General features: G+C 40.2%; 1 protein-coding gene across 4 annotated transcripts in view; it reads right to left on the bottom strand.

Annotated features, from left to right (window-relative positions):
• The window catches only part of LOC119915620 (glutamate receptor ionotropic, delta-1-like), a 580442-nt gene that overhangs the window by 20656 nt on the left and 543978 nt on the right, over nucleotides 1–15808 (bottom strand). For all 4 annotated transcript variants that reach the window (XM_038735231.1, XM_038735232.1, XM_038735233.1 and 1 more), the window contains 2 exons: nucleotides 6480–6675; nucleotides 3580–3746 (listed from right to left, as the gene is read on the bottom strand). In XM_038735231.1, the coding sequence (XP_038591159.1) occupies nucleotides 3580–3746; nucleotides 6480–6675 (363 nt within the window). The remainder of the gene's footprint in view (nucleotides 1–3579; nucleotides 3747–6479; nucleotides 6676–15808) is intronic.

Raw genomic sequence — 15808 nt, 5'->3', positions numbered from 1 at the left:
AATATCAGCAGCACAGCGGTGCAGCCGCTAATGCTTTGTGTTAACATCTCTATTAATGCTGCTGGGCTCAAAACTCACAGTCACTATTTGTGTTCTTCTTCCTCACAGACGTGACACAGAAAGTTACACGGTGGTTTCTGGGTTGAGGGGTTTGAGGGATCGTGTGCGGGCAAACATCAAACGCTTCCTCAGGGCTCCAGCTGTGAGCTGCCTCTCTCACAACTTCATAGAGTTAGTTCAGAAGCTTTCACAGTGGCTCCTCAGGACGGTGAGGCCTGCTGCTTTTCATTCCACACAAATCACAGTGCAAGGAAGTCATTGTTATAATATAATAACTCATTTAAAATAAGTCATTTTTTAAAAGTTATTAAGTCATTATTTTAAGATACTAACTCATTTGAGTTAAGTCATTTTTTTAGATATTAAGTCATTATTTTAAGATACTAACTCATTTGAGTTAAGTCATTTTTTTAGATATTAAGTCATTATTTTAAGATACTAACTCATTTGAGTTAAGTCGTTTTTTTTAGATATTAAGTCATTATTTTAAGATACTAACTCATTTGAGTTAAGTCGTTTTTTTTAGATATTAAGTCATTATTTTAAGATACTAACTCATTTGAGTTAAGTCATTTTTTTAGATATTAAGTCATTATTTTAAGATACTAACTCATTTGAGTTAAGTCATTTTTTTTTAGATATTAAGTCATCATTTTAAGATACTAACTCATTTGAGTTAAGTCATTATTTTAAGATACTAACTCATTTGAGTTAAGTCATTTTTTTAGATATTAAGTCATTATTTTAAGATACTAACTCATTTGAGTTAAGCCATTTTTAAAAGTTATTAAGTCATTATTTTAAGATATTAACTCATTTCAAGATACACAAGTAATTCTTTTGAGAAAGTTTCATTATTGTGAGATTAACTAATTTTTTAACTCATTATTTTAATAGTTTGTGATACTGTATCATTATTTCTAAATAAGTAAGTCATTATTTTAAGATACTAACTCATTTGAGTTAAGTAATTTTTTTAGATATTAAGTCATTATTTTAAAATACTAACTTATTTGAGTTAAGTCTTTTTTTAGATATTAAGTCATTATTTTAAGATATTAACTCATTTCAAGATATACAAGTCATTCTTTTGAGAAGGTTTCATTATTGTGAGATTAACTCATTATTTAAAAATACTAACTCATTTTAAGATACTAACTCCATCCATCCATCCTCAACCGCTTATCCTGCGTACAGAGATACTAACTCATTTAAAAATACTGTCTCATTATTTTAAGAACTTCTCATTTATTCAATAAAGTTTCTCATTATATTGACACTTTTTCTGTTGAGATACTACCTCATTTTTAGATACTAATTCATTTTAATAATTTCTCATTTTTATAAAGTTTTTTAATTAATTTGAGATACTCAAAGTTTGTCATAATGACTTAACAGGATTGTCTTTTTTAAAAAATTGGCAGAAATGGGCTTCTATAGAAGGACTACAAATGAGTTCAGGGGTTTCTGAGATGACCAACAGGAATTATGGACATCGGGAGGAGAGAGATAAGAGAGACTTTTAAACTTCTTCTCCTGGATCTGGATGAATTTAAGTGATGTCGATGTCTTAGATGGCAGCCATCTTTACCACCTAATGTCTTTGTGTTTCACTTCCTGTAAAGTGCAGCTTTAAGAACCTGAATGATCAATAAAACGCTTAAGATGAAAAGAAATTTGAGAGATCAACACAAAAAACTGTAACACAAAGAATGACGTTATTAGATTTTTGGCTAAAATCCCTCAGGTTTCTTTTTACACCAACTTCCTGCTTTTCTGGGAACTGATCGATACGAGACGGCTGAGAAAGTCTCTCAGAGTTTCAGAGCTCTTTACACCGTTAATTCATGATGTAATAATGTGGAGATTTACTGAATGATCTCTGCGATTTTGAAACTCGCTCCGGGATCAATTTGCGTTTGGGAAGAGAGAGGAGACTGAATTCCCCCCCCAAAAAAAGCCTTTGCTGAAACATCTGCCTCACAAAATCAAAAGGGTAATTAGCACATGTCCCTCTGTTTACACATCACACCGTGAATAATCTCATTTCCTTCACAACAGCGCTGCTTATTACGAGCTCGTTTCATGTGAGCTTATTGGACTTTAACATCCAGCGCTGTTGGTGAAGTCTGCCTGCAGGAGGTGTTTCTCACCTCAAACTAAATACCTCTGAAACACCTGCACTGCCCGTCACGTTTTACATAAGTCAGCGTGACTACAGTCTCTCGTTAACGTACATTTCAAACAGCTCTGTTGTAATTGCGCCAGACACTCTTTCCTGTACACACATCGGGGGATTTACGGGCTGATGATGGAGACTTAATGTCAACAAAGAGGATCAGAAGTCACCGTTAACTGCACAATAAAACCAGCCGACAAAGAAGCTTTCATCCAAAATCCTGTTCGGTTTCTGTCCATCACAGATAAAACACTGAAGGAAGCCACGTCACACTCCAGCCGTTATGTTTCACTTTGATCGAGCAGGGAAAGAAGCAGCAAAGCTAAAAAATACAGGAAGAAGAGAAGTCTGTTTTTAATGCCTCTGTGCCAGCGCGAAGATCAATATCTGTTGAATGCTCATTTTTTAAATTATGTTCTTTGAGATCTTCTTTTCTTCCTGTTTTAAAAACAAACTGATTTTGAATAAAACTTCCTTATATGTTGTGCAATTGTTTTGATTAAGTGGCAAATAAGAACCGTCTAAAGTTTTGAGTCAAGCACTTAGTAAAGACACAGATTGTTCAGAGAAAGCGTCGACAAACAGAGTTTAAATGAATCTGTGCCACAGCAATCCATTTGAATTTGAGGTCCAGTATTTTTCTGATCCGGCATCTGACAGAGTCATTTATTAAAATTAATAATATCATAACACAAAAGTGACGTGGAAGTTAGACTAATTTTTTAAAATGCCACTATTATCATTATTCTAATGTGTCTCTCTTTCAGGATGGTTGAATAAAATGTTGAATTATTAATGAGGCAATTTATTTTGAATTCATTAATTGTTATATTAATCAGCTACCAAAAAAAAGTTAGCAGTTTAACAGTAAATTAGTTGTCAGATTAGTCGACTAATCAAAAAACCTATTATTTTTATCACTTTCCCAGAGTTTGTAATAATGATGAATTGTGTAAAATGTTAATTGAGTCGCACTTTAAATGAAAAATATATGTTTTGAGTCTTAGTTCAGCAGAGGAAGATTGTAGTTTTTCTTGTTTTTGAAATAAATGCATCTCGGCTGCTGTAAATCTGCAGCATCCAGGTGGGATTCATAAAGTACCCAATTCAGTCGCACACTGCATTCAAGAGTTATGGCAGGTTTTACGATACAAGAACTCATCAACCGAACTTCTTTTTTTTCTCAAACCCTTATTGCACCAAATACCAAAAACAAGTTGTAGTGCTACTGGATCCAGATCTAAACACAAACCTGGTCACTTGTTCTGCACCGGACTGAGTAACTTTCCACCAATGATCAGTGAAATCTGATAATGTTTTACCGCGGCGGCGTCACTTACTTCTGTGAGAAGAGGTCTCTGTAGGGGCTGCCGTGCTGCATGGCGATGCCGTAGCCTTTGCTGCTCATGCTGTTTCCCGACACAGTGATGGTGCAGTCGTCGTCCGTCAGGGCGGCGTACTCCAGCACCGCCATGTCCCACAGAAAGGCGTAGGGACTCTTCTGAGCCTGCAGACACACAGAAGGGCAAAGCAAGACTCATCAGTCACAAGTTGTTGACAAGTTTGTGTTTATTAATAAAAACACCTCTCCGGATTGTCTAGTTTCTATGGCAACACTTGACTTGCTTGAAACCAGCCAGTGGTCTCTCATCTTTGTGTCCTGCCAATCAAAGCCGGGACTTGTGCGAGGCGGCAGGATGTGAGGTTAGCGAGGTAAACTTGAGGCTCCAGCCCTGTGACGGTGAAGATGGTGGCCCGTGTGCAACACACCAGGTAAGCCTTGTTTTTAGCCTAGCTGATGCCTTTTTCTGAAAATACTGCTGAAAAGATGAAAGTCTGAGCTTTACCGCAGGCTCAGTCACGAGAGGTCCTTACGTCACGAATGTGCACAGGAAGTATCAGGCTGTGGTATGTGAGATGAGCAACAATTCAAATTCAACATTCTGGTAATTATTTAATATTCAGAAACATTTTTCACGGTACAAGGTTGTTTAATTAAACAAAAGGTTTTAGTCCCATCATGCTACACACACAGAACTTAACAGAATATGAAATATGGATTAAAACAGAATCTCAAACCCGCAGATGTTCTGCTTTTTCTGTGTATCACTGTACAGGCCTCTACGGTGCCACCATTTGGCTCGCATATGTCCCTAAAAATCGATTCGTGCAAACCGGAAAAATGAAGCTGGAGCATGCGAGACAGGAGACAGCCGGGAGAAGATAAGGAGGTTTGTGGGTTTTGTCCAACTGGAATAAATATTATACTAGTGGTGAACTCTATAGTGTACTATGACATAAAATGACAATGCATATAAAAAACAGTAACAGTATACTATTAGATCAAAATCTAACTTTTCATCTAATGTCATTATAATAATATAAATCCTCATTTAAACTAGTTTCTCCTCCATGTTGTAGAAAGAGTGTGCCAGTATGTGTCCTTCCAGCTTCCTCCTGAGAGCAGCACCTTCCCCTGCTTCTGTTTTACTGAAGCTACTGTAACACTGCTCAGTAGTCTGGTTTACATCAGGGGTGGGTTGTGTGGCTGCTGCTGCTTCAAAAACTACTTCTAAAACTATTTTTTTGTGATCAGAATTTTCAAAACATCTGTTTCAATATTTTAAAACTCTTTGACAGATTTTTGTGCGTCCAGACACCAGGGTCTGTCCTTCCACAGTCCTCTGATGGTTTCACACCGTAGTTTAACACAAAGAGAAGGAGCACACATGTAGTATAAATATGTATATAATAATTTGTTTGTTAAACTCTGCGTTACTTGAACTTTCTTCGCTGCACATGTGCTCCTTGGGGAAAACCCTGCTTTATTCCATTCCACACCTGCGCAGTGTGTAACACAGTCGCTCTCGTGCATCAGTGAAGTGACGTGTTGGGCAGTGATACTGTAATTTTCCCAGTAAAGCGTGTAGTGTGACGGATTACTATTTCCAAAACAGTAATGTTACTACAGTCACTAATCACATTAAGGCTGCCCCACTGAACGCACCACCCCTGACGTAAATGCGCGACCGCGCTGCAGCTCAGCGGCACCGGACCTTATCAGCTATTATTAGCCAAAAAGGAAGACAGGAGAACAGGGAGGAGAGGTATTTTCAACAGCTGTAAGTAAAGTTGTTGCCATTATTGTGTCACAGTCTAAGATGCAAAGAACTTTGTCGTCCGTTGTAAACTTTGTGCGACCAGCAAAAAGCTTTTAACCGCGAACACTTCTACATTGGCTTAAGCTGATGATACACAGAGCAACTTACAACACAGAGCAACTTACAACATTACTACCGTAATCCCCTTCCCCCACCACTCCGCCACCCGCCCCGCACCGCCGCTATCTGTTCAAAACATAGTCGGACTTGTCCCCAGCAACATTGCTCAAAAAGTTGCCCCGTGTATCATCAGCTTTAGGCTAATTGAAGCATCAGCTTAAAAGGTTTTGGCAAGTTATATAAGGGTTTATATAAGGCCTTTTCAGACGGCTTTGATCCGCGGGGGTCGCTCTGCGCTCCTTTTTTGCCCTTTGCCAATCACATGCCTGCTTAAGGAAGTCCAGCCTCGGTTACCGGTGTGTTCAGGTGACGATGCAGCTTTGTGGACGTACTTTGTGATGCAGAGCGTCAGCATGTGGGAGGAGTGGGGGGGGCAGCTGATCGGCTCTGTATTGGAAAAGCACTCGACAGAAACAATAAAACTGATTAAAATGTGTGTGTGCGTCACTGTTTGGGAGAAAACGTCAAGGGGGGGGGGGGGGGGGGGGGGTTATCATGCAAATGGCTGAATAATGGATGCGCTCAGAGCCGATTTGTCTCTGGCGCTAATTTGTCATCTGCTTTTTAGGAGATCTGCGAGTGTAGTAATGTACAGCAGCGAAACACCACTTCTGTTTTCACACACACACTAATTGGTGTATTGTGGAACTGCTGTTGCAATTAACTAATGGGTAAACAGAGGAGTGTGTTTGTATGTTTGCCTGCTGTGAACAAAACAAGTGTTGTAATACAGCTCAACCTGAGGGTTCCTGTTTAAACCTGAACAGCTAGTTTCTTTTTTAGAAACTTTGTCTCTCAGAAGTGTTTTCAAAGATTTACGTCAGAAAGCCAGACAGAGTTAAAGTCGGACCAGCGTGTTGTTGGTTTTGGCGTTTTCATGATATTTGAACCGATAAGGAAAACACAAAATAACACCGGCCTCATCCTTCACCTCCAGACACACACAGACGCCCTCGTACCTTGCGGATGCCCTCAGACGGGCTGGACACGGAGTAGTCCATGCCGCTGTTCTTGCTGATTGTCCTCCACAGCTCAGCGTAGGTGCTGTCCTGCTCCAGAGGGTTGGTGCCTTTGTTCCTGAAGTAGTCGTACACCGCCGAGTCCCTCACCGTGCCGTAGTCCACGTCGATCTGCCGCGCCAAGTCCTGGAACGACCTGGAGGAGGACACGACGAACAGATGTGAGTGAGGAGCTGTTGTCTTTTACTCATTCATCAGTTCTGAAAGCCACTGATTTTTACACGTACTTTTGGGCTTCTTGTCCCCTTCAGATGCTCATATTTCAAACAGACTGCACACTGTTCCACGAGGCAACCAACCAAACTGTGTTAGGGTTTCTGAGTATTTAAAACAAAATTCTTCTCACATCCACATGGTGAAGAACCCGAATCCCTTTGTCTTTAAAGTTATTTTGTTTTTATTTTGTCATAAAAGTTTAATAAAAAAAATGTGTGAACGTTGTAGAACATTATTTCTGTCTCTCTAGAAAACAGATTATGGATTTTATAAATATATTCATGGCTTTTTATTCTTCAGAGCTCAGACATGACAGGTTGGTTTAAAGACGGTTGAGACTCGGAGCCTGTGGACACGGAGGAGGTGGGACACCACATTTAATCAGCGACACCCACGAGACAGACTGCCTCAAGATGTTTTAACAGCCCAGCGGATTGGGGATTTTTAATAAGAAAGAACAACAACAGCTTCAGAATTTCATCAAAACAAACAGCAGGCGGAATATTGACTTTCAAAGAAATAAAAAATAAAGATGAAATTAACAAAATATTGATATTTTACTCCTAAAAATGAAAAGTGAATTTTACAACTGCATCATGAAACCTGCATGTCCGGTATAAATAATGTTCTTTAATACTTACAATAATGTGTGGAGACGTAAATAAATGCAGGATTTTCAGACATTTTGCTTTACAACGTGTGTTAATTTATATATATATATTTATAAAATAATTTAAGCACAATACTTCTCTGAAATACATCTACATATATAAAATGTGTATAGGTTTTGGAGGAAAAAAAAACAATATTGTGGTTAAAACTTAAAGATCCAGTGTGGAATATTTATTAGAATCTATTGACAGAAATGCAACATAACATACATAACTATGTGTTCAGTGGTGTATAAAGACCTTACATGGATGACACCATGTTGTACCGCCACGTTTCTACAGTAGCCCAAACGGAAAAAAATGCTCTACAGCGTGCACTTCTTAATAATTTGCAAATATCCCACACATACATTTAGCATTTTATAAAAGACGCTACAGGGCTCCCCAGTGCGTTACAAACTGTGTGTGACGACTTGGGAGAGAGAACAGGTTGAAATAAAAGTTTATGTGAGCTCCTTTTTTCTCCTCTCCTGGCAGGATTTTGTCCAAAATAAAAGTACATTGTGTGCAGTTTGGTTTGCTTCGTCAGTTTGTTTTAGATTATTTGGACTGAACAAGCTGCAGAAACTACGACTAAAACCTAAAATATTACACCGCACACTGTGGTTTGGTTGGAGGACCCAAGTCTCTCTTCCCAGCTCACCGTAGATTCACACTGTTAAATGGAAAAACTGACATTCTGGTCTTTTGGAACGATATTCACAGAATCAGTGAACCTGTGAAGAAGGATTATTAAACTGCTTTAAAAAAAAACAACAAGCCAATAAAGTCGATGGGAAGTTTCTCTAACAGGAAGTGACATACTAAATGATGCGTTGAGCGCCGTAGATCCGAGTGATCAGGACTGACTGAACATGTGGTTCCCTGTTTAGTATGTAAATGCCTTCACATCCACTAATGCTAACTAGCTATATATCATTAAGACAGACGGGACGCGATGCATTAATGCAGCAGATGGTTCCCTGCCTGCCGTGGGGACGCTCTGTCGGGACGCGTCAGGTTTCATCAGCGAGAGGTCTCAGAGTGTCGCTCCAACTCTTTTAGGCTCTGAGTAAAAAATCTCCACATTACTTGGATGGATTTCCATTAAATGTGGTTCAGACACACATGTTCTGCACGGGAGGAATCTAGCGCCATCACCACGTCCAACACTTCAGTTTTATTTTTGGGGGCATGTTTTGTTTGTTTGGACTCAAACCAGGGGCGCTGCAGGTCACGGTCGGTGCCACAAACCTGCAGCTGGTTTGCTGTGGTATGAATCTAGGGACTGCAGATAGCAGCCATGCAGACAAATTAGTCTGTGTGGCTGCTATCTGGTACATATCCATATTGGACTTAAGTTGATTTATGTGCACTGTCCCTTTAAATTATTAAACAAACAAAATAAACACTGGGTGAATGAGTTGGTGTGAGTTGACGTGCATAACTGGTAACAGGTAACAAGAAGGCAACGTACTCGGTTGCTGGTTCTTGATTCATCCTCTGACTAGCTGCTAGCAACTGTTGATTTCACTCGTTTAGCTCAAACCTGAAGAGCTCGCCTTGCAGTCGCGTCACATGGAGGTCGGATCACTTTCTCACCACAAACACCCGATAATTAGCTTGTGATCAGACCGAGACCTTTTCTTCTGAAGGTGTGTTCACATACAAACCAAATTAAATCCTCACTACGCTTTCCTCGCACGGGTTTTATCGCTGGACATCTGCATGAACCCAAAATAAACATTTTGCTGTGATTTGATTGCAATAAACGATCAAACAGATGCTGAAATAACTACAATATGATGCCGTCTTGTTAGACATATGAATTCATGCTTTGTCAGGTCTGTCAGCAGGACAACAACGTTTGTTTTCTGAATGGTGTTCGGAACCATCAGGGCTATGCTATGCTAACCTGTTCACAGTAAAGTACAACGACAGCTGGAATAAAATTAGACACACATTTTCTGAATTCACCAGGGGGTTCAACCTCCTTGCTTTCTTTTCTCCAAGTAATGTCCAGTTTTGTCCGGTTTTTATATAAATATGAAGTCGTAGTCCAGGAGACCTCTGGGTGCCGACCGACGCTAACAAAAACACTGGAACCGGATGTGCACGGAAGCTGCTGTGAATATTGATATTGTGTTAATAGAAACACAAACATTAATCTAATTTAAATAATCCAGCATCTTTTAAATCATTTCCACATAGTCGGTGGCGCTTGTGCACCTTAATGCTGGTTGACACCCGGCATTAAACGGAAAAAAGAGGAAGAAGACGAAGACGTCGTAAGTAGCTAGAAAGCTAGTACGACACAGTGGCGACTACTGACGCGCAAAGTCCATCATGTCGGAGACGGAGGACGTGGCTGACGAGAGTGAGAGACCGGAAAAAGTTAGTTCGCAGGTGTGGGAGTTTTTGGGTGTTGGTTGACACCCCAGTCTGCAGGAAGTGCCATCAACAGTAACGTCAAAAGGGGCAAAGACCACCCGCCTTCACCTCCACATGCTCATCATCAGATTTCTTTAACTTTATTAATCCCCGTAGGGTTAATTTCAGTACAAATCAGTGGGCTGCCATCGTACGGCGCCCCGGGAGCAGTTCGGGGTTTAGAGCCTCGCTCAGGGGACATCTCCGGCATTGTTATGTCTCTGCTCATTTAGGGCAGCGTCAAAGAACCGAGAGAGCGAGGGATTCGGGTGAGCTAGATAATATCGTTATTGTGAATTCTTTTAGCGGTTTCTGTGCCACCATTCAGAATTTAGACATTTACATTTACTCATTTGGCATTTTACCCAAAGCGACTTACATTTGAGGAACAACATCCAATCGACAAAGCATCGATACAGTAAGAGATTAACTAAACATGACAATAGATGCTAGTAAGAGCTGTTAGCACGTAGGGAAAAAAGTAAGAGTTAACAAAATAGTGCAATCAACACAAGAGTAACGAGATATTACCCATAGTGCTCCAGGGTTGACTCGAGTTCTCTTGTGGAATAAAGAAACGTGCAGTGTGGATGATAAGACGATAATAAATTGATTCAGTTCTTTAAAGGCTGGTGTGTATTGTTCTATTGATTTCTATGTTTCTGTCTGTTTTCCCTCCTCTCTCTCCAGACATGGTTTTTTCCTGTCTGCTGTTATTTGGGACCACTTGAGTTCAAATAACACTGTTTCAAATGAACTGAGCGAAAAGAGGAAACACTCGAGTTTGAAAAAGCATCAGGTCCCGTGAAGTGGCTGATCGCAGTCCTTCAGTGAGGGGACCATTATTTACTCCTGCCTGTGTGGATATCAGAAATGATCAACACAACTAAAAACATACCAGTTACTAGGAAGGCATAGAAGAGAAGGATGGGCATGAACATGTTAATCAGGGAGCTTCAGAGCTGCCAGGCTAGCTGTTTCCCCCTGTTTCCAGTCTTTGTGCTAAGCTAAGCTAACCAGTCGAAAGTGCTCCCGGGTTTTAGCAGTCGTGTCCACGCGAATATTTACCACGACCTTTGCTCTTATTGCCTTGGATACTATTTGCCCCTGAGTGCTTAGTTTGATCACATGTTGCTGTTAACTGATAGCTAGCATAGCTGTTAGCTAGGAATAAACATTATTTGTATATTACTTTCTCAAAGAAAAGTCACGTCTTGTGTTTGTTGAGGGACTCCGTGCTGGTAACACTGTGAGGACTAAACATGGTTAAACCTTGATCTGCAGCCACTTGGAGCGGCAGCAGCTGGAGATTCTTTGAATTCTTTGACTTTGAACTCTGCACTACAAAAGGTCCGCTAATGCCTACTCTGGTACTTTTGCCTGTTTTGATGTAATTTCTTGGAGTGTCTTCAAATGCTGCATATCCATAAACTCTGTACAACCTCAGCTAAAAGGTCAATAAACCATAATAATTCAATTTTAATTAAATAATAATTAATAAAGATAAAGTATTGAAATTGTGTGATAAATAAAATATAAAAAATCTACAAAAAGAATTCTACAAAATAAACACAAAACATATTGATCCCAAAAAAATTCTAAATTCTACAGCTTCCCACAATCGAACCTCCATTCTCATTGTTTATTTTCCCTGTATTTAACCACCCTTTTATATCACTTTAGTTAGTTAATAAATTCACTGTAATCAAGGAAGTGTGTGTGTTGTCTATTTCCACGTCCCTGCCACGAGAATTGACCCTTTAGATATGAGACTGACTGACTGATTTGAGATAATTGAGCGATTATTAACTAACTGATCACTAGTGAATAATTGTATAATTATTAAAAGCTACCTAGAGGTCCGGGACTCTAGGATAATAACAACTCCGGTGGTGCCCCGAAACGAGAGATTTTTATATTTTCTGAATATATTCTGAATATTAAAATTCATAATTGGGTATTAATTCTCATAAATTTATTAAAATTCATAGCTAGTTTTGGACATGCTACATGACTGTTTGTTTGGACGTTGCTGGTGGCTGCAGAAGTACCTGCTGGGGTACAAAGACGTCAGGATTACACGTCCAATGTACACACCTGGTTCTGTTTTATAAATCTCAGTCGTTGTGGAACCTCGAGGCTCATTTCACCTCCACAGTGAGACAGAAAGGGACGTAGAAACTAGAAGAAGAGTTAGAGTTTCACAGACTGTGTTGCATCAGTGAGGTTCTCCAACAGAACGGCTGTCAGCTGGCTGCGGTTCTTTATAGCTCCCGATTCACTAATTCATCACATGTACCTGTAAACCATCATCAGCTGTGATATCTCAATCACCATTATTAAGCTCCTGAAGAAAAATCGATGATTCATTGACAGAGCTCGTATGGAAACAGACTTTACAAACTGTGTCACCATTTAGGATCAAAAGGAAAGATCATCAAAAGGGAAATAATAAATAAAAATATTAAATTCACCACTGCAATTAACGAGCCTTTGATTGACATGTTACAGACGGCTGTGTACACTGCAGGAAGTGAAACTGGTAAACGACCTCAACAAACAATGTTGTATTAAACCTTTAATTTAATTATGTTATTTCACCTGCAGGTATCTGTTAAAAACAGAATGCTGGTCTGAAGTCTGAAACATTCTTCTTTTATAAAAAACAGTTTATGAGATGGAAGAAACCTTAAAGCTACTTTTAAATGACTTGATTTGACTTTTGCATTTTACATTTTTTTACACATCCCATTTTATTATAATTTGTGTGTATCCATGACCCGCTGTGAAACTAGAAACCCCATTAACTGACGCTTGTATTACATACATTAATATCCTGCATCTTCTGAAGCCATTTCCAACACCTCGTTCAGTCTGATTCTCTACAGTGTAACAGGCATCATAATCCATAAAACCATCCATTTGTGTGATGAAGACGTTGGCAGTGTGTGTGTGTGTGTGTGTGTGTTGTGTTGTAGTAACAACAGGCTTCACACGGGGTCGACAGCAGTCACTCTAAAGGAAGATAAATCTCTCTCGTCTGAGGAGGCTTTAAAAGAAGCCTACATCAAATGCAAATCTCCACCTCAGCATCACTGGATGTGTATTATAGCGAAGTCTTGTACTTAACATTTACTCTTGAATAAATTGCCCTTCACGGAGTAACGCGTCAGGGACTCGCAGATGACAGTGTCAGCTCGGATTCTCAGAAGAGAAGCGATAGAAGAGGAGCTGGTGCGTCACGGATATGAAGCGTCTGTCGTGTACCTTTAGATGGGAAGTGACAGATAACAATCTTTATTCATACACAAAGATAAACAGGCAAAAACAAGACGATGTACGAGTACGTTAAGTGAGTAGTCGTGCATTCAAGCCTGAGAGAGATGCATTATTTTTCCTAATCAAAAGACATGAGACGACAGTGGATCTAAAAAACAAGGCTGCTGGCGGAAGTCTTTTAACAGAGTGGAGCCGGACACGAAAACTGAAAGCTACTGCACTGGTTCAAATATACTAAAGGGTCTGAAAAGTGAAGCTGATACTGAAGTAATTTAAACCTGCATTCTCTGTAACAGCCAGCAGGGGGCGACTCAACTGGCTGCAGAAAGAAATGTGATTGTATAAAGTCTATGAGAAAATGAGGCTACTTCTCAGCTGATTTACAGTCTCTCACAACAGAGAGTCCACCCCTCACATCTTTGTAAATATTAGATTATATCTTTTCATGTGACAACACTGAAGAAATTACACTTTGCTACAGCGTAAAGTAGTGAGCGTACAGCTTGTATAACAGCGTAAAGTAGTGAACGTGCAGCTTGTATAACAGCGTAAAGTAGTGAGCGTACAGCTTGTATAACAGTGTAAAGTAATGAGCGTACAGCTTGTAGAACAGCGTAAAGTAGTGAGCGTGCAGCTTGTAGAACAGCGTAAAGTAGTGAGCGTGCAGCTTGTAGAACAGCGTAAAGTAGTGAGCGTGCAGCTTGTATAACAGCGTAAAGTAGTGAGCGTGCAGCTTGTAGAACAGCGTAAAGTAGTGAGCGTGCAGCTTGTATAACAGCGTAAAGTAGTGAGCGTGCAGCTTGTAGAACAGCGTAAAGTAGTGAGCGTGCAGCTTGTATAACAGCGTAAAGTAGTGAACGTGCAGCTTGTATAACAGTGTAAAGTAGTGAGCGTGCAGCTTGTAGAACAGCGTAAAGTAGTGAGCGTGCAGCTTGTAGAACAGCGTAAAGTAGTGAGCGTGCAGCTTGTATAACAGCGTAAAGTAGTGAGCGTGCAGCTTGTATAACAGCGTAAAGTAGTGAGCGTGCAGCTTGTAGAACAGCGTAAAGTAGTGAGCGTGCAGCTTGTATAACAGCGTAAAGTAGTGAACGTGCAGCTTGTAGAACAGCGTAAAGTAGTGAGCGTACAGCTTGTATAACAGCGTAAAGTAGTGAGCGTGCAGCTTGTATAACAGTGTAAAGTAGTGAGCGTGCAGCTTGTAGAACAGTGTAAAGTAGTGAGCGTGCAGCTTGTAGAACAGCGTAAAGTAGTGAACGTGCAGCTTGTATAACAGCGTAAAGTAGTGAGCGTACAGCTTGTAGAACAGCGTAAAGTAGTGAGCGTACAGCTTGTATAACAGTGTAAAGTAGTGAGCGTACAGCTTGTAGAACAGCGTAAAGTAGTGAGCGTACAGCTTGTAGAACAGCGTAAAGTAGTGAACGTGCAGCTTGTAGAACAGCGTAAAGTAGTGAGCGTGCAGCTTGTATAACAGCGTAAAGTAGTGAGCGTGCAGCTTGTAGAACAGCGTAAAGTAGTGAGCGTACAGCTTGTATAACAGCGTAAAGTAGTGAGCGTGCAGCTTGTATAACAGTGTAAAGTAGTGAGCGTGCAGCTTGTATAACAGCGTAAAGTAGTGAGCGTGCAGCCTGTATAACAGTGTAAAGTAGTGAACGTACAGCTTGTAGAACAGCGTAAAGTAGTGAGCGTACAGCCTGTATAACAGTGTAAAGTAGTGAACGTACAGCTTGTAGAACAGCGTAAAGTAGTGAGCGTACAGCTTGTAGAACAGCGTAAAGTAGTGAGCGTACAGCTTGTAGAACAGCGTAAAGTAGTGAGCGTACAGCTGGTATAACAGCGTAAAGTAGTGAGCGTGCAGCTTGTATAACAGCGTAAAGTAGTGAGCGTGCAGCTTGTAGAACAGCGTAAAGTAGTGAGCGTACAGCTTGTATAACAGCGTAAAGTAGTGAGCGTACAGCTTGTAGAACAGCGTAAAGTAGTGAGCGTGCAGCTTGTATAACAGCGTAAAGTAGTGAGCGTACAGCTGGTATAACAGTGTAAAGTAGTGAGCGTACAGCTTGTAGAACAGCGTAAAGTAGTGAGCGTACAGCTTGTATAACAGTGTAAAGTAGTGAGTGTGCAGCTTGTATAACAGTGTAAAGTAGTGAGCGTGCAGCTTGTATAACAGCGTAAAGTAGTGAGCGTACAGCTGGTATAACAGTGTAAAGTAGTGAGCGTACAGCTTGTAGAACAGCGTAAAGTAGTGAGCGTACAGCTTGTATAACAGTGTAAAGTAGTGAGCGTACAGCTTGTAGAACAGCGTAAAGTAGTGAGCGTACAGCTTGTATAACAGTGTAAAGTAGTGAGCGTACAGCTTGTATAACAGTGTAAAGTAGTGAGCGTGCAGCTTGTAGAACAGTGTAAAGTAATGAGCGTACAGCTTGTATAACAGTGTAAAGTAGTGAGCGTACAGCTTGTATAACAGTGTAAAGTAGTGAGCGTGCAGCTTGTAGAACAGCGTAAAGTAATGAGCGTACAGCTTGTATAACAGTGTAAAGTAGTGAGCGTACAGCTTGTAGAACAGTGTAAAGTAGTGAGCGTACAGCTTGTATAACAGTGTAAATTTGCTGTCCCCTCAAAATAACAAATCACACAGCCATTAATGTCTACACAGCTGTCAACAAAAGTGAGTCCACCCTTAAGTGAATGTGTCCAGAT

Source organism: Micropterus salmoides, unplaced genomic scaffold (assembly GCF_014851395.1).
Source record: "Micropterus salmoides isolate LMB-PRFRI ecotype aquatic unplaced genomic scaffold, ASM1485139v1 Ms_hic_scaffold_21, whole genome shotgun sequence".
Lineage (NCBI taxonomy): Eukaryota > Metazoa > Chordata > Actinopteri > Centrarchiformes > Centrarchidae > Micropterus > Micropterus salmoides.
This window is presented reverse-complemented; position numbering and strand designations above follow the sequence as displayed.